This window comes from Rhineura floridana, chromosome 6 (genome assembly GCF_030035675.1).
Source record: "Rhineura floridana isolate rRhiFlo1 chromosome 6, rRhiFlo1.hap2, whole genome shotgun sequence".
Taxonomy (NCBI): domain Eukaryota; kingdom Metazoa; phylum Chordata; class Lepidosauria; order Squamata; family Rhineuridae; genus Rhineura; species Rhineura floridana.
In genome coordinates, this window is record NC_084485.1 from 103,602,108 (window position 1) to 103,627,999 (window position 25,892).

A 25,892-nucleotide genomic window follows, 5' to 3' on the forward strand; every position below is an offset into this window, starting at 1 on the left:
ATGCCTGGTATTAGAAGCATTCATAATGCTTACTTTCCATTATATTTTTATAAAAGAGCATGAAAATAAACCTTTATTTAACACGCACCAATATTAGAGAAAATTTTCACAGCTTGACACAAATTAAGTACACATCTATTAAAAGAACAGCAAATGGGCCATCTTTCTAAAACTGTTCTATATTATAAGTATGCTATAAGATAAAGAATGTGTCCAGTATCAAATTGGCATGGGATGTGTGGCTTTCAGGAATAACATGGACAGAAGGACGTAGGTTTTGGGCAAAAAGAGCCATTATTAGCCTGAAAACGGGAAGTAAGGGGAATATAAACAGCAAAAAAATATTCATTAAGCATGTCTTTGGGGACCAGAATACTCACAGTTGTTATATGAAGAAAATATTCTTTAAAGACACAGACAACATCCAGTATCTCTCAACATATTCTGCACTATGAGATGAGGAAGGGCAGGGAACAAAAACTACTGAAAACATATGCACCTGTTGACCCAAGGAAATTGACTACCTTCAAAATTGGAGATTTCAAAACTAAGCACCAAGAACCTTTGAAAGAATGCTTGGCATCTTAACAACCACCCTTGGGGCAAAATCAATATGATACACTTTTTTTCCTGAATTGAATGTACCAAGACTTCAATCAAATACAGTAATGTTTGCTTATGTAAACAAATATTCATAGAAATTATTCAAATGCAAGCTAGTTGAACACTGCAATGGAGTTTACTCTTCAGTTGTCCAATACTGTTACCCATCCTGTACAGCTTTTAAAAAAATAGGGCAACACCATTAGTTTTCTACCTCACTAAGAAACCCACAAATACTACATGCTCTTCAAAGTGTAAAAACCTTAAATAAATGGTTATTTTCTGTCCTAGCCTCCTAACAAAAGTTGCAGACAAAAAGCCTAAGAAGTCCTTTTTATTTTTTGTTGTTCAAGTCCTTTTGTGTTTTGAAAGTGGTAACATTCCTGTTCACAGGGATTAAGTTAAAACTATTAAGAAAACTCTACAGTGGAAGGAGAACTTCTTACAATCACCCTCTGAAAATGAAACATTCACTTGTCAGCCAGCAGAGATCAGAAGCTGAAATAATAGAGCAAAACTCCATAACATTTCAATTAGGTGGTGAGGTTTTGGTTTATGTCCCACGGAGACCATGGCTGCCTCATTTTGATGCTCTTTGTTCACCAACTTACATGAACCAAATAATCCTTCTCCCAAGTAGCACACAGTGCCCTTGGGTTTCTTCTTTAGGACCAGGGTTGCAGCTAATGGAACAGTGTTTGAATGCATCCAATGCAGATGCATTTTTATGTGGATATACTGCATTGCCAGACAAGTATCAAACGTAGTTTAAACCAACTGTATTAGAAATAGATGCCACTCCCTTCCCAACCTCCCAAATTTTGAAAAAAAGGTTGCTCCAGTCTACAAGGTATTTTTGGTAGCAACAATATTAAGAAATTTCAACAAAGTTTACCAAACAAGCAACTAATTTTGTTGAAGAAAAAAGGGAGTAAGATAAAAAGGGTGTATATGAGAGGTGGAACACGGAGTTCTTTTAAAATGGCTTAGACCAATTATCCAAACAGAGCTGCTGGATTCATATGAAGGTATTTGAGTATAAACCAATGTGCTTTGACTATTTTTCAAGTATCTGATATCAATTTTGTATAAAGACCTTCAATACAGAAATTACCAAAGATAGAAGAAAATGGACTTTTCCATTTGAATTTAAGTATTAAAAACTTAAAATACTCCAGAAGTTAGTATTCCACACAGTACTAACAATTTTCCAAATTATTTTTGTACATATCCCAGCTGACCGTGGACTGAAAACAATCTGCTAAGCAGTACTAAAAGAAAGAGTGTGTGCAAGAGTTAACATTGTTTGTCGTTCGGGGGAAAACATCTAAAATTCTAACTTAAAAAAATAAAAACAAATGAAGTGAAAGCGTTAACTGGTACACACTGTTCACACCTATATTTCAAGTTTGGAAACGCATATTTTCAAGCAGCAATACAAAAAAGTATCCATGAAGAATGCATAATTTCTGAAAAAAATTATGAAAACATCCCTGCTACCATTACATTTCTAAATACAAAACTGACTACCATATTGTTGCTTCTGTGTAGCAAGAGAAGTTCATTTTCAAAACAGGTAAAATTCAGTCTTCAGGTGTGAATGGTATGAATGAGAGTCCCCTTTTTAATTTCTTAAGTTGTTTTTAGGATCCTTAAGCATGCAAGCCTTGTAGAGGAGGGCCCAACAAGGGGCAGGGTTGGCTTAGGGCATCCAGTTTAGGACAGAGCTGGGAAAGCTTCTGGATCATCAACATCAGGAGCAGAAGCACTTGACTGAAATAAAAATAGAATGCATATTATTTGGAGAGTCATTGTATTAATTTTCATTTGTGGCATTACATTAAAATAATGGAACATTTACATCCAATTAATACGTAAGAGTTGGTTGCCATAATGAACTGGATGTGGGCCAATAAACTGAAGCTTAATCATACAAGGCTCAGCTGCTGCTAGTGAATGGTTCTCCTGTCCAACTGAGTGGTGTGCAGCTTGCTGTAGATGAGGTCACACTCCCTCAGAAAAACAGAGTCTGTAGTGAGGGGTGGGTGGATCCACTGCTGTCACGGGTAGCCTCAGTGGCATGGATTGCCTTCCACCAGCTTAGACTGATGGCCTAACTACAACCCTATGTGGACAGAGATTACCTGTCTATAGGAATCTACGATCTGGTAACCTCAAGAATGGATTACTGAGACAGTTTGGAAACTGCAGCTAGTGCAGAATGTGGCTGCTGATAGGCTCAAGGCGAACTCATCTCACAACACCTATCTTGGCACAGCTGCTGTACATTTCCAAGCCCAAAAGGCTGGTTTTGACCTATAAAGTTGCATATGGCTCAGAACTCCAAAGTATTTCACAACACCTCTTCCAATGTCAACCAACCCAGACCCTTAAATTTTCACTTGAGGCCCTTCTCTAGGTGTCTCCTCTGAGCTTACTTCAAATGAATGATGGACAATGATTTGCATCCATATGCAGGTCCAGTATAAGAAAATCTGTTGGTGAACTGGGGATTCTAATTCTAGTCTCTGGCATCTTGAGAAGTCTGGAAGCATGGTCTAATTTTACTGCAGACTGAAGAGTGTGTTCTTGTTGTTACGTACATTTATATCCCACCTTTCTTCCATCATGGAACTCAAGGCACCGTACATGGGATCCCCAGGCAGTATCCCACCAGGCACTGACCAGACCCAGACCTGCTTAGCTTCAGCAAGATGGCTGCATCATGTGCCTTCAGACCATGCCCTGTGCATAAATGTACACACACAACTTTTCAGTGGTACAAGGAGAAAGACGCATGGGCACAGGTGATTTGGTGTTAAATGGGAAAACCAATAGTGGCAAAAATATTTACACCTGTATTTGTGATACAACTGAATCCATGCCTCTCTCAGAGATTAAAAAAGATGCTTAAGTACAGCCATGGTATAGCCAGAATATTACATTGTTCAGTTTTTTGAGATGAAACTGCTTATGTCAGTTCTCAACAATCAACGGTCACAGTTTAAGCAAAGGTTTTTAATACACCTACGATAACTCTGGTCAACATCTATCTACATGAAAGGGAGAGAAATTAGTTCTATTTATGTAGAAGCTGTATACAGCTCAGTAACATCCTAATATACACTGGTGGAATTTGGTTGTGAAGTTAGTGAAATTTGCTATGCGACAAACAGATTTTAGCTTCACATTGTAACATTACAAGCTCCATTACAGAGCTAAACTCAATTTTTAGAGATAGCTAGCGAAGAGACAGCGTTGAGTGTGTTTTGTATTGCTGAAAAATACTCTACTTCCTCACAGAGAGTTGCATCTGGATTTAAACGTTCCAGGTGTCCCTGCATATGTAAATGCCATGTTGTGTTGTATGCTGCTGGTAAACTGGTATCTTTTTATAAGACATTAAGACACCTCAAGAGCCTAGACAAGAATAAAAGTATTCAGAATGGAGGAAAACATTTACTGCAGTTTCTATGATTTGTCTAAATTTTAAAAAGGAAGCCATTAGAGTCCAAACACTCCGAACTTAGTCCTGGCAAACCCTGAGAACTCTATACAGTTACAATGTTTCCATGTTATACCCAATATAGCATAAAATAACCCTGACTTGCAAATGTAACAAAAATGTAGAGGTAGAGCATAAAGTTCAGGAGGATAAAAAGATGGGTATCCTTTATAAACCTTCAGGGCAGGCAACCAAAAATATGAAAGCAATCATCATCATCATCTTACCAAACACTGCTCCTCCACCACCCAAGAACCCATGGCAAATTGCACACAAATGATATTTTAATCAGAGAACGTAGTTGAGGTCTGAAATTCTGAGAGGAGTTATACATGATCAAATTTGGGGGGAAGAGGGTGTTGAGCCCCCCCCCATCACTAACATGTTGACTTTCACTACTAAAAAATGCATGACTAGGCTTAAGGCTATAATTGTATGCATATCCCGAGAGGTTTAGGAACGGATCACCAACCTGGTTGGGTGTGTGGATCACATCAAACTCCTTAACCAACTGGAAGGAAACAGACACAAATATCAATGCAGATCTGCGTATTTGTAATGAGCAAACTCACATTTTTGAGAACCTTTCAAAAAGAGAAATCGAGAAACTAAATTCATAGTGAAACAAAGCACATTAAAATCAATAAAGAAAAATGTTCCTGCTCGTGATCAGGAATTGATTGAAATAATTGTGGAAGCTTCGCTACCCAGAAGATAGCTAAGACAAAGTAAGTGGTTGTCATGAATTGGGAACTTCATGTTTTGCAACAGAGACAGGTATAACTGAATTATGCCTAACTGTGCAACTAACACGTGAAACATACATGATAACATCATGAATACATCTCTACCTTTTGTCAAGAAAACAGTAACTTAAAACCAAAATTTGTGAGAGGTTGGTTTTGCTCAACGCTCAGCCAAGAGAGCTTTTCAGCTCCTTCCTTCTAGCTGCAGCCCATAATGTTTCCCAAAGGCAGGAGACCCCATTAAACAGTTTTCCAAGTCACCAGGATGGGGTGGAAAGAAGTAAAACCCTATAAGCTTGGAGAAGTGTCTTCTACTCACGCACAGGGGATTTGGATTCAAAGCTCTACCAACTTTCAAACTCATGGTGGAATATTAAAATCACTAATACAACTTCTTGCTCTTCTAGAAAGGTTATGAGGGTTAGACTAAAGGGAAAGCCTGGATGGAACCTTTTCACATATTTTTTACTACAACTAGTAAATGTATGAAGAAGTGTTCATTTAAACTGAAAGAACCAATTGCTACCTTGTCAGTTCTGCTTCCGCGGTTAGCTCTTCCCCCACGTCCACGACCTCCTCTTCCACCTCTGCCACCACGCCCAGGACGACCAAGATCCCCAAAATTGATCTCCAGTTGGGACGTGATATCATTTGCTGGCTTGCGAAAGTGATGATCCATTACGGAGTCTTCAGCATGAGGCTAAAATGAAAGCAAGGATTCAGAAATACCACTATGTTTTCACCAAGTACTAGAACCAACCCAGAATATAAGAGAAGAGTATTATAGTACTCAACCAACATTACCTGCTTTAAATGGTGGTCAAATGCCATAACTACCCCCAGCCCTGTTGACTACGGCAACGAGGACAGTCAAGGCCAAGAACAAAACTGAGTATGTGCACACACACACACACACCTTTTAGCCCCCAAGCAGCTCAGGGTCAGTGGTTTTTAACCATTTCCACTGCCAGCATCCCTTGGATTTCCAAAATATGTTCTCGAACCCCTTAAAAATACTATTCATTTTTTATTTTATTTTAATGTTAATGTGTGTTTTAGTCTAACTTAGCTAAGATTAAATGAATTAAAATCTCTTGAACAACACCTCACACCTCTAGAAAAAGTGTCTCGCACCCCAGGTTAAGAACCACTGATATAGATGAACACTAGAAGTATACCAATATACAGAAAAGATTTACAGATTTTGAAGTGCTACTATTTATTCATATATCTCTATTTTAACATAGACTTTTCTAACAGGGCTATATGATTATAGTTGAAATCTACAGAAAACAGCAGTGTTGGATGTGGGGTGGTGAAGCCCAGCAGCAGCTCCCATTCTATCTCTAAGTTGTAACCAGCCCTGCCTCACCCTCTGGCAAACAGCCTTGGATTTCTGGAGGGAAGACATGAATTGCACAGATATTCAGAAAGTTGCTCAAAAGCCATAGAAAGCCATAAAACTGGCTGGCACTAATAAAATGTCCTATTCCAAGCATCTTTATAGGTTGCACAGGCTTCCTATAGTTAGAAGGGGTTACTAGGTTCTAAGTGTCAGCTGACAGGCAGGATGCGCCTTTTGAAGTCGCTGTAGCCTGGAGTGCCCCATACTCTGCAAACATCTATGTGCAACCACTCCCAGCTTCTGCTTATGTTAGACTTGTGTGACTGAAGGTCATCTTAGGGTAGAGATGGGCAACTTGCAGCTCTTAGCCTAATTTCATATAGGTGGCAAGGAGGGGGAAAAGGGATGGTAGAGAGAAAAAAGAGGGATGCCCCACTCACTTTTGGCTTTGGCCTCACACACCACTGACTTCAGGCCACTGCCAGGATGCGGCTTCCTAGAGATAAACTTCGAGGGAATGTGGTGTGACAGAAAGAAGGTCCCCGTTTCCTGGTGTAGAGGCTGTCCTCCAGCTCCCACTACAACTAGATCCCAATTGTGAGCCTTTACACGCACACACCCAAAAATCAGCATCTGTCCTCCCTTATCTTGGAACTCTCCAGCTCTGTTGCAAGTAGACACACTTAAGAATCATCATACTCATTTTAATATAGTACAGCCAAAACTATGGAAGTTATTTGCTATAAGGTAGTCCCCCTTTGGATCTTATTGCATCCAAACAACCAGGCAATTTTCTTTTAGTACACAGATCCCAGAACAAAGATCAACTGAAAGACAAGACTAATTTCACTGGGAACATATTATGCGATATCCAACATTGCACCAGTGAATGCAATGGGACTTTCCCAATCTTTCCTCTGGAACCCCCATCTTTTCAAAGGGTCCCCCAACTCCTATGGAGCACATTTTGATGACGTGCAGAGGGCTACAAGGAGGAAGAGAAGAAAGTACCATTGCACAAGTGGGCTGACTCTGGTTAATGTCACTTAGTTATAAAAGATTTCATTAGGAGCTACATATCTTAATTGCATTGTCCATTTCCAGTAGATTTGTTTGAAGAAACATCTCAAATCAAGCTTTTAAAACTTTATGTTGTTCATTCACAGCACAGCCACAGCAGCTCGACCCCCTTCTACAATGGGCAGCTCTTAAGCTTCTCATATGAACCAGGGTGAGTGCCACTACTGCTCAGGCATTGAGCCTGAATTGGCTAAGATGAGGTACACAGGGAAGGTATAATAAAAAGGTGTTGCCCTAGACCTGCATAGCCTGGCCTCTGCCACTGGCCAGAGCACCAAAAGGCCACTGGAAGGCTGGATCAAGAACTTCATAGCAAGAAGCTGACTAACCTTGCTCCATCAATCAGTTAGTAAAGAAGCTGCTCCAATGCTTGTTTTCCTCCTCCCGCCCCTCCCTTTCATATCACCTTTAAGAGATTGGGAAGCTGTCTGCAATTTCTCTCTTATCTTTGATTTATTACCTGCCTGCCCTTCACTATGCAGTGAATACACACACACACAAATCTGAGAAAGTTTTTGATGCTTTATAAGTGTTTAAGAACAAAATCAACACATAAAAAGTGTCCATACCTCATTGGATTCCATCTGACTTCCTTGCATCTCTGTCACCCCCTTTGTCTGATGCAAATTGTATGTCAACAAGCAAGGGAGAAAACAAAAGAAAGTAAATGAGACTCTACATATAGAAATAATGTGTTCTACAATAAAAGCAGGTGAACCTACAGGATACAAGCAATTAAACAAGTGAATAGAGCAAGGACGAAGTCAAAAGCAGCAAGCAGAAGATATTATGCAATTAGAAACTTAAGGACAAGTTTGAATATCATGGCGGCATACACAACAGGAATTTTCCTCTTCTCCTTGCTGCCCCTCCCCATCTACTTGAGAGGGCACCCAACCCTCCAGAGCAGATTTTGGGGACACGCAGAGGCCCACTGTGCAAGAGGTATGCCAGAAATGGAGATAACCCTTGGTTTTCAAGCTAAATACTTTTTTTTTGTAAAATCAATACCAGTAAGTGTTGAGAAACTTTTAGATGCATGAAAAAAAGCACAAACACTGACCATGTTAGAATACAGTATGGGTGGGGAATTTGATTTGGCCAGTGGGCTAGACTATTATCTCACCTACGCTTTCCAGGCCAAGTTTGACAAATGGCTCATCTGTCAATCACCAATGTCAGGTGACATTTTTTTGACCACACAAATGGAAATCAAGCCGTATGGGCAGATGCATAGGTATCAGCTCCACAAGACTTGACAAGCTAATTGGCAGTGCTTGCAAACCCCTTTCATCAGCTGGGCCAGATCTTATCTGTCCCACACCCAACATCATATATATGACATAAGTGTAGGGCGGGTGGGTGTGGCTTGTCCGAAACAGTCTCATGGGCCAAATGGAGAAATTTGGCAGACCTAATTACGCCTGCAAGTTGGAGATTCCCCCTGCCCCCGGAATAGTTAGTGTTAAGTGAGGTGCACATTGTAAAATACATTTTAAGGTTGCAACCTCAACCACATTTACCCAGAAATAAGCCTCAATGAGCACAGTGGGACCTACTTCCAAGTAAATGTGCAATGGATTGTTCAGTTGGTGTCCACTGTTTTCCACATTTATCTGCTTCAGTAAATATTCCCATCTCAGGGAGAAAGTGGTTCTAAAATGTTCTAGATATCACCTACTTAGCACCAGTATTAATTATTCATTTTGAAATTTCTGATAAGAATCAACTACAGTTGAGTAGAATGCTCCATGTATAGACTGAAGAGATACACAAGCAGAACCCCACTCACAACAGGGCTTTCCTGGCTCCCTTACTACAGATCCCTGCACCTCACAAAAAGCAGCTCTGGAAAGGGCATGTGATGTGGCATGGGGTCAACAGTGGGATGAGAAAATTTGGTAGGACTTTCTTTCTGCTCAACAAGGACATTTCTGGATTCAAGCTCTGGTAAACTAAAAATCATATTTTTCCTTAGCACTGCTGGCTGTCCATGGACTTTTAAATATGGTGAAACACCGCATCTTTAAAATTACTCATCTAGGAACTTACCACATTATTTCTGACTATTTGAATTGGCCCTAGATTTGGGCTTTTAATAAAATTATGGATGCAACCCATATCCTACTAGTAAGCCTCACTGAATTTAGCAGAGCTAGAATGCATATTTATTTAGATATACTCTAAAGACCCACACACTTAAAAACTGAATGCTTTACTAAGCTTCATTCTTGCCTGAGACGTCACTAGACATTAGCTGTATCTCCAGAGTTTGTGTCTGTAAATGCAAAGGCTAGAAACCTGTTTCAAAATGATTAAATAAAACTGGTTAAACACATTTTGTAGCGGTTTGGGAAATGGTGAAGTCTGGTGAAGTAGAGAATGCAAATATGGCTAGGATACCTTAAATTACTTACTCTTAAATGAAAATAACATAAAGACAAGATAATCCAGAAAAAAAACAAGTTATAGCCTACCTCCTCACTCTTTGACTTATGAAGAACAAAACCTTTTTTCCACTGTCCATCAGCGCCTTCGTTTGGTTTACGGATGTTGAATTCAACCTTTGCCCGATCTTTATTTTGAATAGCTTTCCATTCATCCAGAGTCATTTCCTTTGGACCTTCTTCCTTGACTTCTTCTACTTCATTCTCTCTGCAATACGTTTACAATAGTGGACACTCATTTCATATTTTTTATAGTGAGTTGACACACTGAAAACCGTGAAATCTGAGTATGAGAATGTTACAGGAAACCAGGAAGCCACACTTCTACAATGTATTCTTCACGTAGAAACCTTTATTTTAATAGAAATAATATCCAATTCAGATAAAACAACGCAGCTGGAAATCATTTCACCACACAAACTTTGATCTATATCAAAGATTAACATCTGGCTCCGTGACAACTCAATTTAATCCATGTGTGCCACATTGCTGAAAAGTGAAAGCTGGCAACTAAAGGAAGACAAATTACATATCCCCAGTAGAGCATGAACAGTGATCATGAGAAATTTGAGGCAGCCTTCATGGACCACCTGTTTTATAAGCATGAGCCCTAAGAAACTCCAAAAAACAGTATTTTGTACAATAGTTCTGAATGCTCTTTCAGAGGCATTTTGATTCAATTGTTATATCAATATATCAATTTCATGACTATTTTTAATACTGTTCATTTTTGTTTTGGGAGAAAAACTACGGAAAATTTATTCAAAATATCAAGAATAAGCAATGAGCAAGTTGCTATGTGCAACACAAAATAGAAACCTGTTACAAGGTAGCTACAGTGATGATCAAATGAAAACTTAATGACTGAAATAAGAGTATCATGTTGTTTTTCTTTAACACATGAAAAAAGGCTTAAAATTAATGTTGTGATGTTAAATGATATCTCAACTTATACTTAGAACAGCCTTTCCCAACCTTTGGGTCCCCAGATGTTGCTGGACTACAACTCCCATAAGCCCTAGCCTGTATGGCCAATGGTCAGGAATTATGGGAATTGTAGTCCAGCAACATCTGGGGACCCAAAGGTTGGGAAAGGCTGCCTTAGCAACAAAGAATAAGGCTGATCCCAAAAATAAGCATTGCCCGAAAGTCTGCAAAGAGCATGCATGGACCCAGTTCATATATCTGAATGTCACACATGGCTCTACTTAGCTGTACTGTGTATCTACAACTGCAGCAACTTAAAGAAAACAGTACAGCCTTGCTATGCTGATGATACAGCTTTTCCATTCTAAAAGGTCATGACAGTAAGTCAGGCAGTTTGTATCAATGTGCATGGTTCGATGATAGTCCTGCACATAAGTACCAGCTCCACTCCCCATTTTCATTGAATTTAACATGCCATGCCACTCTGCAAAAAGGAAATATTAAGTTACTCTAAATGCATCATACAAATGCAATGGCTCAAAGAATAAGCGTGAAATCCAATGTAGGATGAGCAGACATGCTTGCACAACAGACTTCCCCCTCCCCCATGCAGTCTCCTCCAACCCCACAAATCTGCTCTGTAGGGTCCTTCACAGTTGCTCATGGGCATCTTTCAATTTCATCGTAAGACCTTAACCACACAGACATTCTCAAAAACCCTTAAGATTTGAAACCACTCTACTTTCTACCCAGTACTGAAGCTGGATTTCTTAAGTTTTACCCGTTACAACTGAAGGCCAGAGCTTCTCACATAGACTCAACATTTCACAGATTTAGGGTATGAGGAATTTTAGGTTAATTTCCATTTTATTTAAACGTCTCAGTCTGAGTAAACCTGTCATGTAACAAAGGATAGGTAAGTACACACAGGTTCCTTTTTTTAAAATAAAAGCTTTCTACAAAAACAAACCAACCACCTCCCTTTCACATGAAAGGAACCAACCTCATAAATGATCAAAGATGGATCCTGACAAATTTAATACTTACTTATTCTCTGAGTCAGCAGGTGGATGCTCCTCTCCCTCCGGTGTTTCCTCTGTCACATTTGATTGATCCAAATCACTGCAGTAAGATTTTAAAAAATATTTGATACTTCATATGAACACATTTAATGCATCTGTTAATTAATATTTATTGAGCTCAAAATTATGTAAAAGCATAAGGTGTAATTTTCACTCCCTTATACAAAAATGTCCCTATCAGTAATTCAAGAATACCAATATAGTTGATAAGGCAAAAGCATGAGCAGTTTTAAATACCAACTGAGATTCAACACAGAAACAAATTTGCACACTAGAATCATAATGCCAGATTTAGAAAAATGCTTGCTATTTGCTTCACTGCTGCATGATGTTACACCTCCATAAAAAGCACAAAAGGAAAAGAATCCTGCACTAAGCCATACCATAGTCCACACCCAAGAAAAATGGATGAACAATGAGTATTTTAGGCAATATCCAACACCAGTCATACTCAAAGTACATCCAATGAAATCAATGGACTTGCGTTTAAGTCCACTGATTTTAATGGGTCAACTCTGAGTATGACTAATACTGGATATCACCCATATTGAAATCAAGTTTACATATCTGTTGAATAAATATGTTCTGCATGGGGAATACTAAAGATCTACATAGGACACTGAAATGGGAAATCCTTTTCACCACCTCCCCTGACTTCTAACTTAGGAAGCTAAATTTTATACCCGCTGCACGTTTTTGCATTCATGGTGTGATCTTGTAAGCTTTATATAGCCTTGCTTATAACTTATTCTGAAAAACGCATTTCAAAACAAAATACTAACGTTAGCTCATCTTTGACAGTTCCCCAGTTGTGCGATCCACTTCCACCACGCTTGTCCTCATGCTTTAGACCACTGAAATGCGAATGTGAAAGAGAACTAACAAAACTGAGTTAACATAATAGTGTTGGGACACAGAAATTCAAAGGCAAATTTTCAAAGTATTACTTTTGATAGAAAACAATATACTTCAAAGGGCAAAAAGTATTGAGTTTAAGACTTACGATCTGTCGCTTCCACTATGCCTATCAAATTCACGTTTGCCTCGAGAGTCAAAGCCATCTCCTCTGCCCATTCCACGCCCTCTGCCACCACGGCCCCCTCTTCCACCTGGGCCACCACGGCCACGCATAGGACGATCAATAATGGGTCTATTGTAAAAAAAAAAATGAAATTAGGAATTACATCTGAAACATTACTTTTATCTTGGCAGTACTAGTAATTATTTTTCTTAACCTTTCTCCCCAATATTAAGCACTAAAATTATTACTATTTTAGAGCTGTTAATATTCTTTAACAACATTATCCTCAAGGAGTAACATTCAACCCTAGGCCAGACTGGCTCTGTCTATTTTGGATTTATTTTTCCATTTCCAGTATTTACATACTTGCCCAACAATAAAGTTCTCTGGGCAATGTACAAGCAATAATTAAAACCATAAAATACAAGAATACAGCATGAAAACAAACCAGCAAAGACCAACAACAGAATAAAACAAGAAGTAGAGAACATTATCAGTGCAACAGTTCTAAAAAGTCTAGGAAAATAAGGTGGTTTACCCCTTAAACAAAAAAGACTATAAGGGCATCCTACTAGTGAGAACATCCACTAACCATGGTGCCAACACCAAAAAGGTGCCTCATTCCGCAGGGGTACCTGAAAGGCCTGTAAAAATTTTGTTTTAATTTTATTTATTTAATAACCTGTATACTGCTTTTCAAGTCAAGTCTTCTCAGACTTAACTTCTGCATGAAGCCAGTTGATCTTAGACTTCACACAGGTATATGTGCAAGAAGGCTATCCTTCAGGTCACTTGGCCCCAAGACATACCTGCACTCTGAACTGGCCCCAGAAACAGAATGGAAAACAGTGCAGATGGCAAAGCACTGTTGTTGTATAATTATATTGGCCAGTCCTTGTTAGCAATCTTGCAGCCTATTCTGAACCAACTGAAGTTTGCAGATTGTTTCAAAGGCAGCCCAATGTATAAAATATTGCGGTACTCCAAACGAGGTTATCCAAGCATGGATAACTGTAGCTAGGCTGTAGGCTGATATACCATCTACAGCCCCAAGCTGATAAAAGGCACTCTGAGGTAACAAGGCCATCTGTGTCTCCAGTGGCAGTGGTAGATCCAGAAGTATCTTCAAACCTCCAATCTTATCCCTTAATACAGGTTCATATATGAACACAAAAGCATTCCACAAAAAGACAGAAATTCTACATAACCTAAATAAGTAGCTTTAAATCCATTAAATGGCTAATCAGGCCACATCAAGCACACAATTTTATCCACCAATCAATCTTAAATCTTACTTATCAACAGAAAATTCTCCTCCTTCACCCTTTTCTTCAGCAGGTTTGTCAAATCGGCGTTCACGAGGTGGCCGTCTCTCTTGCCTCCTCTCAATAGGCTTGCCTTCCCCTTGAGGCTGCTGTTGATCAGGCCTTCTGCCAATTCGCCTTATCCCTAAAATAGAAAGCAATCCAGTTATTTTCCCCTCCATAAAGCAACTGCACATAGCACAGGCATCCTATAGTGGATAGTAGCTGTTTCAAGACTTGGGCACAGTACTGTAAAACTAGTCTGCATAACAAACAAAGAGGCCCAAATTATATCCAAATAGTACCTGTATGTTTTCAACCATATACAAAAACAATATTGTTTATTTTTTTATTGGCAGAAATGAGACATTATGCCTTTAAAGGAGTGGGTGAAAGTTGCCCCAGCTCAGGAATAACCAATTTGGTGCCCTCCAGATGTTGTTGGACTACAATTCCCATCAGTTCCAGTCAACATGGGCAATGATCAGGGATGATGGGAGTTGTAGTCCAACATCATCTGAAGGGCACTTTATTGGCAAACCCTGCCCCAGCAGATGTAAATAGAAAAGAAATATTGGGTGAGTTTATCCCTTCCTTAGGCCAGTGGAATTATAAAATTTTCAGACAGCTTGTTTTGAACACTTAAGAACAGTTGAAAACTAGGAAGCATGTTTTATTTTGTTTTGATATTTTAAGAGCATACAGTATCAGTGCATTGATATCAGTATACAGTATATCAATTTCAGTATGTAATACTGAATATAATAAAGCAGAGAATTATGTATATTCTGTAGGAAGTAATCTTCCTATAAAAGATTTATCAAGTTGGAAGAATTATAACAAATAACTATAGCAGCAACGTGCCCTACCTTGTGGCCCGCTCTATTCCCTGTTTAGAAGCTGTCGCAATTGCACAGCAGCCTGGCCATGCTGTTTGTCCCCAGCAGCCTGAGTTACTGCAAGTCAGAAAAGGCCTGTGTTGAAACAACTGTCCTTGACCTGTGGCCTTCCATATGTTGTTGGACTACAACTCCCATCATCCCGGACCTCTGGTCATACTGGTTCTGCTGAAAGTAGTTCACAACTTCTGAAGGGCACCAGGTTAAGGAAGGCTGGCTTAGAACTTCTGTGCATCAGCCTCCACATTTTCCATTCAAATTCAAAAGGAACTTTGCTTGAATTTATGTGTTAGAGTGGAATTTTCCTCTAATGTTGGCTACTGCAAACATTATTTTAATATCAATAATGTATGCAAAACCAAAAGATCTATACTCCCACTTTATACTCAGGACTAGGTCCAGAATTCTGCTGAATCCATGCCTCCACTGTCAGACAGACATGTATGTATTTTTTCCATCTGAACGTGTGTGTTTTGTTCACAAGTAATGCTACACCATAATTAATGAAGGTAGCTTGTTTAATTAAGAGTTTATTTTAAACCTGGATTCCTGGTTTGAATACAACGCTAAGCTGGCATTCTTTCAAAGCAACATTAACACAGTCCTCCTCCCAGCCACGCAAGAGGACAGAGAGTATGTGAGCCCAACCCTTCTTTAAGACTCATTCACAGAGCACTAAAATATGTTTCGTATTATGTGTGAATGACTGCTATGAATGTTACACTTTGCTGCACTCTACAATGTACATCCTGGGTAAGAAACGTAGGCTACTACTAAAAGGTAGCTAGAAAAGTAATATTGCTTTTTATGGAAGGACTGGTCAAACTAAGACTTTTTATAGGAATAGCTGAAATAAAATCTTCCTTTCCTGAACAGAATTGACCAGCAGTCCATAAAAGCACTCAAGAGATTGCCTCTGGTGACCTTATCATATAATATGGTAAGCATCCATGTGACGACCAAGATCACTCCTGAAGCTACCGCTGTGGCTTCAGATTAGAGGAAAGGAGATTCCCAACAACTAATATCGTTATAGTCCTCAACCAACCCCTGCCTACCTAGGAATCATGGAGGTAATTCTCCTTGCCTTGGGGGAAATTCTCCCTGCTCCCTTTAAGCTCTCAAACGGTTCATACTGGCTCTCTTCCTAACCTCTGTACTCTAGGGAGATCCCCAGGAATGCTTCCCAATCAGCACAGGCAGCCCATCCCACCTTCTGAAGCCAGAACTAGACTGTCTTCTTGTCTTGCCTGCTGACATGTTCTTCCAAAGCCACTGACATGCTAAAATGTGCTCATGATGTCTTGACAACTGTTTTCCTCTAAGCCATTCTTTGGCAGCTTGTTCTGGCTTGTTTATGCATGTCTAGTATTGAGCATCATTCAACCTACAGTCTACCCTAAAATGAGGCAAGACAGGGACAGGAATTCTGCTGTGACAATCACACTAGGCTTTGTAGGCACGACAAAGTAGTTGGATTTTGCTTCAAAGTACCTCCAATGTACTGTGTGACAGATAAAACACTCCTTTCTCCCTTTGCTTTGTGAGAAGGGGCAGGATTGGTAGCTATCATGAAATTCTGGGTACCAAGGGCGGTACTATAAATTCATATTGCATTTTAAGCTGTATTTGAATGCTCAGTATTTTTTTCTTAATATCTGTAGCACAACTATGCAGATGAAATGCTTCCCCAAAGCATTACATCGCTGCAGTTATAAGACAGTGATTCTTTTGCTGCTGTGGCATACTTTATAACACACTGGATATAAAGCCAGAGAAAACATTAGTAGCAGATTAGTTTAAGACAGCTAAAAGCAGCTCTTGTACCACTGGAGCAGCACAGATTTTAAGATCTATTCTCTGTTGAAAGGCCTGTTTGCACTTCCTCCTGGTTATCCAGTACAACACACACTGAATTACACACCACTAGCCTAAAAATCTGGAACAAATTGTGCACCTTATCAACAGATTCCTTAACTCAACACTGGTCAGTGACTGGTAACACTGCAGATTACCAAGATGGTGTATAAATGACTATTTCTATAGAAAAACTTCTACCTTACACTTTCCGCTTCCTCTGATCCAATGTTCATCACTGCACAAACATAACTGAGTCAATTTCCTCTAGTCTCATAAATCTAGTAGAACTGACTATGCCAGATTGCAAGCAGATGCTGGTCTAGCTGATCTCTCACATGTAAAACAAACTTTTAAAGCAGCCCCAAAGCATGGGATGAGGGGGAATGTAATACAGTACATGTTGTCAGCAAGGTTACTAAAAGGTGTTCACAATAGCCATACACACAATATTGCTGAAAATGGAAATGGACTGCCTTCAAGTCGTTCCCAACTTATAGCTACCCTATGAATAGGGTTTTCAGGGTAAGGGGCATTCAGAGGGGGTTTACCATTGCCTCCCTCTGAGGCTAGTCCTCTCCAGCTGGCTAGGGCCTGCTCAGCTTGCTACTGCTCCACAAGCCAGCTGCTCCCTTGTCCGCAACTGCCAGCTGGGGGGCAACTGGGCTCCTTGGGACTATGCAGCTTGTCCACGGCTGCACAGGTGGCAGGGCACATAACCCCTGAGCCACTCACTGTGGGGGTGATCTTCAGCTGGCCCTTTACACCCAGGAGACATGAGCGGGGATTTGAACTCACAGGCTCTGGACTCCCAGCCAGGCTCTCCTCCTCACTGTGCTATACCAGCTGTTACACCATATTGTTAAGCAAGACAAACTGTACTGCTGCCAATGGTAGTTTTACAGGACAGCTTTGAAATCTCTGAAAAGATATAACCTACACACAATCTAGGGATGAAAAGATCTGTCAATTTTGGTTCTCTCGGTTTCTCATTTTTTCAATCTTAAATTCAGTTCACATTTCTGCAGCAATTTTCAAATCCTCATGAAAATTCTCCAGCACTGTAGTGAGAATTTCTCCTAATAAATCCATTTTTGCAGGCAGTTTTTGTTAATGTACAAATATTTGAAGTCATTTCTCGTCATGCAATTGCATTTCTGTATGTTATTTTCACTCATACATTCATATTTATGCACACCTTCCCCTAACGTATGTATTTTTCTAAAAATTGATTGGCAAACTGCATTGCAAAATTTGAATAAGTGCGAATTTTGAAGGATGGCTGTGTTTCAGTTTCATATTGCTTCAGAAACTGCGAATTTGGTAGATTCGGCTTGAAATGTGAACTGAATTGAAATTTTTGCCCATCCCTAATACAATCCTAGCATTGCACTGTTTCTCCAAGGGAAGTTTATTGGTAATTTTAAAAATTAAGTAGTTTTTCCTCCTCAAATGACAGTACAACTAGGGGTCCATAATTTGCCATTGACACCGGCCCCTCCAATTCCCCAAGTTGGCAAATAATTCAGGGGACTGAAGGAGGGTCATGCTGGGTTTTGAGAAGGAAGACACCTGCTCAAAATTAGACACACACACACCCTTCAAAGCTGGGAAAGGGCTATAGTGCTGTTTTGCCAAGCAAGGGCCCTTTGCTAACAATGACACCACATTTTGATTTCTAGTTTTCTCAAGTTATTCTCAAGCTTTCTGTATTTGTATCAACTCCATTACAAAAATTAAATTATTTTTAAAATTATTTTCAGCATTTTTTACTTACTGTCTCATTTACATGGGCTTTTTGATTGTTTTAAAACCAGGCTGGTTTATGCCATCTGTTTCAATGAAAGGTTTTTGCTTTGTTGTTGTTGTTGATTTCAGTTATTATATATTGTATTTTTACACAACATGCAGTATTTTTTTTATGCGTGGCTATATACATTTAGCATGCCAGCTTTAAAAACACCCCAAATATTACTACATCTATGCCCAAGGTAAACTGAGTTATCAGCCTGAACAGATTGTTTATCTCTTTGGAAGTTTGGTACTCATATATGAAGAAGAGTGAAAATATGCAGATGTTCTTTATTTTTAAGAGCATCTATAAATGCTATAACATAAAAATCAGCATGAAAATGGGGTATAGCAGAAGGAAGACATTGCCACAAACAACATAAATTGCTGACTGTACACTCCATGGCTCTATCTCATGAAGGAAAGTAAGACTGGGCCTGGCCTGTACATTTGCTGCCAAAACCTCCCAAGGATGCCATGAAAACTGCCCTGATGTTTTTGTAAGAAGGATGGATATACAAATATGTGTTCGTGAATATTCATACTCATATGAAACTCACATAAAATGTGTGCCTGAAACAGATTAAGTGCCTTAAAAATTTGAAAGACTGTACTTCTTGTTGTCAAGCAGAGCACATGTACTCTAGGCAGGTTGCATTTGGAGAGTGATATAAGAATATCAAAACAGCTTCCATACCTTGCAAAAAAGGCATCTGTGTTTCCAAAGCTAAGTCTAGCTCGAAGTTCATATAAACATTTGTTCAAGCATAACTCAAAGAGTGAACCTCTGCTCACAGGATGCTCCTGCTAGTGGAAGAAGGGAAAGAGAGATTGATTCCTACTTTCCTCAGCAGCTCCCTGAAAAGCTGCTCCAAAACAGTCTGGAACAGTGTGGGAAGCAGTATTGGGAGGCTTCAAGAGGAAAGGACAAGAATGGCTTTCCCTCTTCCTCCAATAGGTGCTTCCAATAGGTGTCCCTTACACAAATGAACTTAGTTCTACCTTTAAAAGATGGGACACTCTGGATCCAGTCAGAAGTGTTTTTAAAAAATGTTCGTAATACACAAAGATGAGCCTAACTTCTGCATTGTTGTTGTTATTATTATTACATGACAGGTTGTCGCAAGGGCGGCTGGGATCTCTTCTTGATCATCCCAGATGCAGGACACAGAATAATGGGCTCAAGTTGCAGGAAGCCAGATTTCGACTGGGTATCAGAAAAAACTTCCTAAGTGTTAGAGCCATAGGACAATGGCTCTCAATTACCTAGAGAGATAGTGGGCTCTCCAACACTGGAGGCATTCAAGAGACAGCTGGACAGCCATCTGTCGGGAATGCTTTGATTTGGATTCCTGCATTGAGCAAGAGGGGTGGACTTGATGGCCTTATAGGCCCCTTCCAACTCTACTATTCTATAATTCTATGATTAGTTGCTTGTTACCCAAAGGTCTCCAAGCAACTTGCAACACCTTTTAAAAAAAATATAACCTATCATAAAAACAAAATAATAAACTACCCCCTATAGCCACTAATATGTTGACATTGTTTTCACATGTCTGACAGTCCTACAAGACTCAATAAGTATCAACATCTGGACCCAATATTAAGTAGTCCAAGCCTTTATTCTAATGCTTTAACCACAAAATTATCTCTTCCATTCTTCCTGATGCACTTTCTTACCATGTGAACTCTCAAGTATAAAAAACCCACACTTCTCCAAAACACACCAAAACATAAAAACTACAGTAATTTTCAGTGTTGGTTTACTTTACTTTTATATTAGCATGTTAACAAAACAGCTTTATTAGTATGTTTCAATTTTTTTTAAAAAAAATATTGCATTTATATCCTGTCATCATGGAATCCAAGGAAGCATTGAAAGACTGTACTTTTTATACAGTCACTCATCCAGGTACTTCAGCAGACTCAGACCTGCATAGCTTCAATAAGGTGGTGTCCTCATGTGCTTTCAGACCATATCATCAACCTAAACCTGTTTACAAATTGGGTAATTCATTGCACACACCAAAGTATTTTCTTAATTCAATGAGGCATGCTTTGCTATATTAATTAAATATCCATTTCAGTTTGTTTTCTATACCCGATAACCACTTCGATCTGCTGCTCACATTCTACAATAGCCTGTTTTACTTAAAAAACTTTGGCAAAAAGCCAACCCTTCCACCAACTCATAACCAGGCCACATGTTGCTGCTGCCAGCACCCCATTATTCACAAGTCTCCTTTCCCGCCTCAAGTTGTTTTTGGGTGGGCCAAGTAATTGATAGCCTAGCTTAAGTTTACAGGGTTCTTCTATTCTCCTTCCTTACTGAAATGTACTTAAATGGAAAAACTAGAAGAGTACAGAAGCTGGGTGGTGTTGGTGGAAGAAATGAAGAGACATTATAATTGGGCCAAAAAGCAGACAGAAAAGTTGCATATGACACAAGGACTAGCAGTTACAGAGTACAGCTCACAAACTTGTTTTTCAGAATACAAATAAGCAAAGAGACTTATTTATTAGGTACTCAAAATATTTTTGTCAATAGCTATATCACTTAGTACTTTAACAACAAACATCTGCCAAGAGGTGTGTGCTACTCAAAACGCACAGCACGTTTACTGTGGTGATACAGGACAGTGTTCTCATTATTAGAAACTCTGCTTAAGGACTAATGCAATTTTGAAAGAATGGCACACTCCACGCTTTCTGCCAATTAATTGTGAAAATAAAACAGCAAATTAAGCACACTAAACAGCTTTTCATTTGTTTTAAGTAATCTGGAAAATACACACTAAGACACTAGGTCTTAAGAAAAATGTTACGGCATTAAGTCCAGTACACAAAAGGTTATTTTTATGTAAAAAATTGTGTTTACTTCACCTGTAAATAAATTTTAATTATTTCATTTATATACTATAGAGCATTCTGTACATATCGCTGCTCATTTATAACTGTACACTTAGGAACTTTTAAGAATATCATCAAGTTATGCATCCAGGGTTTTTCTCCTAAAGAGCACATGCAAACAGTGGAATCATAACAAGCATGCATGATTCTTTTTTACCTTCCTCTACAAGTTTAGAGAAAATGAACCCAATTATCACCACATAGCTGGGTACCATTTATTAACTATTCTAAAAATCCAGACATTTACAGTAGAATCCTATACATGTCTACTCAGAAGCACATTCCATTTAATTCAATGGGACTTACTCCTAGGTAACTGTGCATAGGATTGCAGTCTTACTCACATGACATGTGTGGGGTGTTTTATTAGTGCAGAATGACAGAAAAATATTAATACACTTTCTTGGACTCCAGCGTTACCTTTGAACATTTTGTGTTCTGCATACTACTCAAGTTGCAAAGGGAGAGAGAGACGGTCCATACATCAGTGCACAGTTGTTAAGTTTCATATCAGAATAAGCATAAATCACAAAAATAATACTAACATATCTCTAAACAGAGACAAAGTAGCAATCCTATTCACTCTCACCTAGAAATAACTCCTATTGAAGTAAAGCTTACCTCACAGTAAGCATACACAGCACTGGGCAACCTGCCTGCAATTAAATCTTAGAACTATATAAAATATTCCTGTATGTTACCATACACGGCCCAACTAAAAGCATATAAAGGCTCCATTTTGTCTCTTCCCTCAGCCCCTAGTAGGCGGCATTCGATAGCTGGACCAAGCAACATGCGTGCAACGCACGTGGCCCAGGTATAAATTGGCTAAACTTCATTTAGCAGCAGCCCCACGAGTCCGCGGTGCTGCTTCTACTGCAAGACAAGCAGCTTTACAAAACTTGAGCCACGGAAAATCACTCTCAGCTTATAGGCCTTTTTCATCCCAAGGTAGCAATACCGTTCCCTCAAGAAACATCCCACTATTAACTCCCGTCCCCGCTTCCAGGGGGCTCGAAGGCCAAACCATCCGAACGCGGACCTACCCTTTACCCTCACCCCGACACACACTCCCTCTTTTTCCTTCCCCCTCGATAATTTGGAGGCCGAGCGAGCCGCTCCCTCCATTTCCCTCTCATGTGGCGCGTTTTCAAACGGTGGCTGCTCAACACGAGGGGGTCCGACTCAGGCAAAGCAACGTGAGGTCCGCACACCAGGCCGCCTTTCCCTTCAAAACACAGGAGGAGTCGCGTCTCTTCGAGGAAAGCTGCCTCTGCTCAGCCCACCAGGAAAAAAGCGGGGCTCCTGATCCAGTACTGTGCGCTGTTTAAGAGGCCGGGGGGGGGGTCCTACAGCGGGCTGGACTTGCTGACGGGGAAGGCTGGCGCGCTCGCTCTCTCCGCCCGCCCGCCGGAGACACTACCCTTGCAGGAGGAGCGCTTGTCTTCTACTTTAATCCCCTCAACACACAAAGACACCCCACTGGTTACCTTCCTTCCTGAGGGGCGCGGAGCCAGGCTGCCCGCCCCCATCCTCTCTTCGGTCCCCGGCGCCGCCAGGCCCAGAGGAGGCAGTGAAGGGCGGCAGTGGGTTTTTGCGCTCCTTCTGCGACTCCCTGCGCAGTTGCTTGGCCGCGCTGCCGCTCCCGCCACCAGAGCCAGCCTGGCCCGATCCGCCGCCTGAGGAGTTGGCCTGGGCCGCTTGCCCACCGCCGCCTCCACGACTGCTTTGATGGCCCCCTCCGCCTCCGCTCTCTTTCTTGCGGCTCTCGGCCGCCTGGATCACCTCGAAGGGGTCGGATTCGTCGTCCAAGAGCTGGTCAAAGCGGTTGGTGACGACGCAACCGAAGCCTTCCTGCAGGTGTCCGGGCATGATGGGCCCCTCTCGGTGGGATCCTCCTCCGATACTGCCCAGGCCCCGGCCCACCCCCTACGCGCTCGCTTGCTACCCACACAAGATGGCCGGCCCGCAAAGAAACTCGCTTCTCTTCCGGCGAGAGTGACATCCGGGAAACAGCGACAGAGGCCGCTGGCGCCCGCACGGGTTCTCGGGAACTAAAGGCTGAACTCTCCGGCTACCAGAGCAACCGGCTTGCCTGGCAAAAAGGGACCACAATTCCCAGTAGGCACCGCGGCGCCGAGAAATAGATTGGCGAAGGCTACATCCCTACGGAGCCTCCTCTCAGAATAGCCTCTTGTTACTTAAATAGTTACGGGAGAGGAAGAGCGGGAATAGAGAGACAGTCCCTCGTCTTCTTAAGATGAAGTGACACCTTTTTAAAATAAAGCAAAACGTGGGATATTCTCCCCTACAAACCTGGCTGAAAACCTGAAAGGCTAATAACGCTCCTACTTCTGCTAACTCAAGAATTATTAAGAGAAATTATTTCAAGCAGCCTCAGAAATTACAGTTTTGCGGGTCTATGCAACACATTTAGATTATGCCCTCAGAGCTTTTAGGTGCATACAGCAAATGTTTATGCAGGTGGAGAAGGCAATGTGCAGATTGCTTGCTTCTAGGCTGTAATCTACAAAACCTTACTTCCAAATATAATTCATAGGTTTGTACTATAACTGAAGTAGGGGCCTCAAGCTTCTGAAAATATGCTATGCGCCAAAAATCAAAATAGTAAAATTGTGGTCTCTTGTATATTATTCAGCACATGCTTTTCACAGGATCTTAAATCATACTCAGTATTAAACTGTTCTGAAATTACAGCCATGCTTTGATTCCATATTTGCACACTACCATGGATTAGAATAATCATGTCGCCCATAACCATGCAACAAAAAGGGAGACAAGGTTAATCTTAATATCCTGTTAGGAAAACAAATTGAAGTTAAGGAGCAATTCAACTATTCTGTGCCTCTCAAAGCTGCCCTTCTATAAGAGATCATGTGAAATAGATAATCTGTGACAACAAAAAATTGACCATGGCAAAAGAAGGTTGTTACCTCAAAAGACCTTCTCTCTATCCCACTAGTCAAAACAGCTAGACTGGTGAGGACTAGAGAAAGGGCTTTTTCAATTGTGGCCCCCACCCTATAGAACTCCCTTCCAAATGATCTCCGCCAGGCCCCCTCTACAATGAGTTTCCGCCGGGCCGTGAAGACCTGGCTCTTCAGGCAGGCCTTTGGGGTGGGCTAGATTTTAACATCATTGCTTTTAGATTTTAATGTTATTGCATTGATGTGTCATATTGTGCTATTTTGCTTATTTTGTATGTCGCCCAGACTGACTGGTTAGCCAGCCAGATGGGCGACTAAGAAATCCAATAATTAAATTAAATTAAATTTCATAATGACAGAGCCAGCTAGATGTATAATGAACTAATTCTCAACGTTGTGTTCCACATGATCTTCCCCCAAAATGTCAAACATCTAAATCTGGGGAATGAGGGAAAAGAAGCCACATGTATTTGGTGGCACTAAATGCATTGGTTACAGCTTCACCACCTTGTGGTCATCTTAACTTTGGCCATAATCATAAAATTTAAAAAAAATCTACAGTCACTTCCAGATGACCTATTTATTGAGCATTCATTATGATTTGTTTGAAGGGAGGTTATATGACATTGCATCAAGCAATTGTTATCCCACACTTAGCAGCGCATTTCCCAGTTGCAAAAAGGCCAATTTTGGGGTGAAAGCTGGTTTGTTGCATGAGAGCATCAAATCACTTTTTAATTGAGAGACTTGAATTTGCCAGTATATGATTGAATTCCAGCCAAAAATAGCGACAGTCTGAAAGCACTCTACATCCTGGTGCTCATTCTCAGGATATTCCCCTAGCAGGACCTAGTGCCTTTGGTATCAAGCATAGAGGTCTAATGTCAAAGCTGCAGGTTGTCCTATGGATGAATAGATACTTTTACAGCTTATTGTTTTACCTGCTTTCCCTAAAGCAGCGGCACAAGCATCTATGCAACATCAGGAAAAAAAACCAAGAAGTTATAGTTACACACATTTAATACTTATTTTACTGTTCAGATGGAAATCCATTGTATTTTGACACATGCTAGCTATTATTAAACATTCCCACTTCTCCCTTTTATTTTATCTTATGCTGGGCTAGGAGGACAGATTAGGGAGTCTGCTGATGTACTTCCCACCCCACTCCCCAGAAGTGTCCTTACCTGTGTTGACAGAGATGGTCTTGGACATGGTGCTGAAGACACAAAGCCTGCTGGTTCTTGGGGATGTCAATATTCACATGAAGGCCATATTGTCTGTGGCAGCTCAGGACTTCATGGTTGCCATGACAAACACAGGTTGCCTCAACAGTCATTGCCCCAACACATGTAGGAAAGCACACATTGAATTTGGTTCTTGAAACCAAGCAGAGAAAGGGTGACCTTAAGGCAGGGGACTTTGCC

General features: G+C 40.5%; 1 protein-coding gene across 2 annotated transcripts; it reads right to left on the bottom strand.

Moving 5' to 3' along the window:
• Positions 1–922: 922 nt before the first annotated feature.
• Positions 923–23,532, bottom strand: SERBP1 (SERPINE1 mRNA binding protein 1). 2 transcript variants are annotated; one of them, XM_061633379.1, is made up of 10 exons: positions 23,008–23,532; positions 14,052–14,205; positions 12,739–12,885; positions 12,518–12,613; positions 11,701–11,775; positions 9,757–9,934; positions 7,849–7,896; positions 5,381–5,554; positions 4,581–4,619; positions 923–2,376 (listed from the first exon to the last, which is right to left on the bottom strand). In XM_061633379.1, the coding sequence occupies exons 1-10, from the start codon at positions 23,387–23,389 to the stop codon at positions 2,320–2,322; spliced, it is 1,350 nt and encodes a 449-aa protein (XP_061489363.1). In that variant the 5' UTR covers positions 23,390–23,532; the 3' UTR covers positions 923–2,319. The 2 variants fall into 2 exon arrangements, with proteins under 2 accessions (XP_061489363.1, XP_061489364.1); XM_061633380.1 differs by having other exon boundaries at positions 12,518–12,589; positions 23,008–23,531.
• Between the last annotated feature and the right edge of the window lie 2,360 nt (positions 23,533–25,892).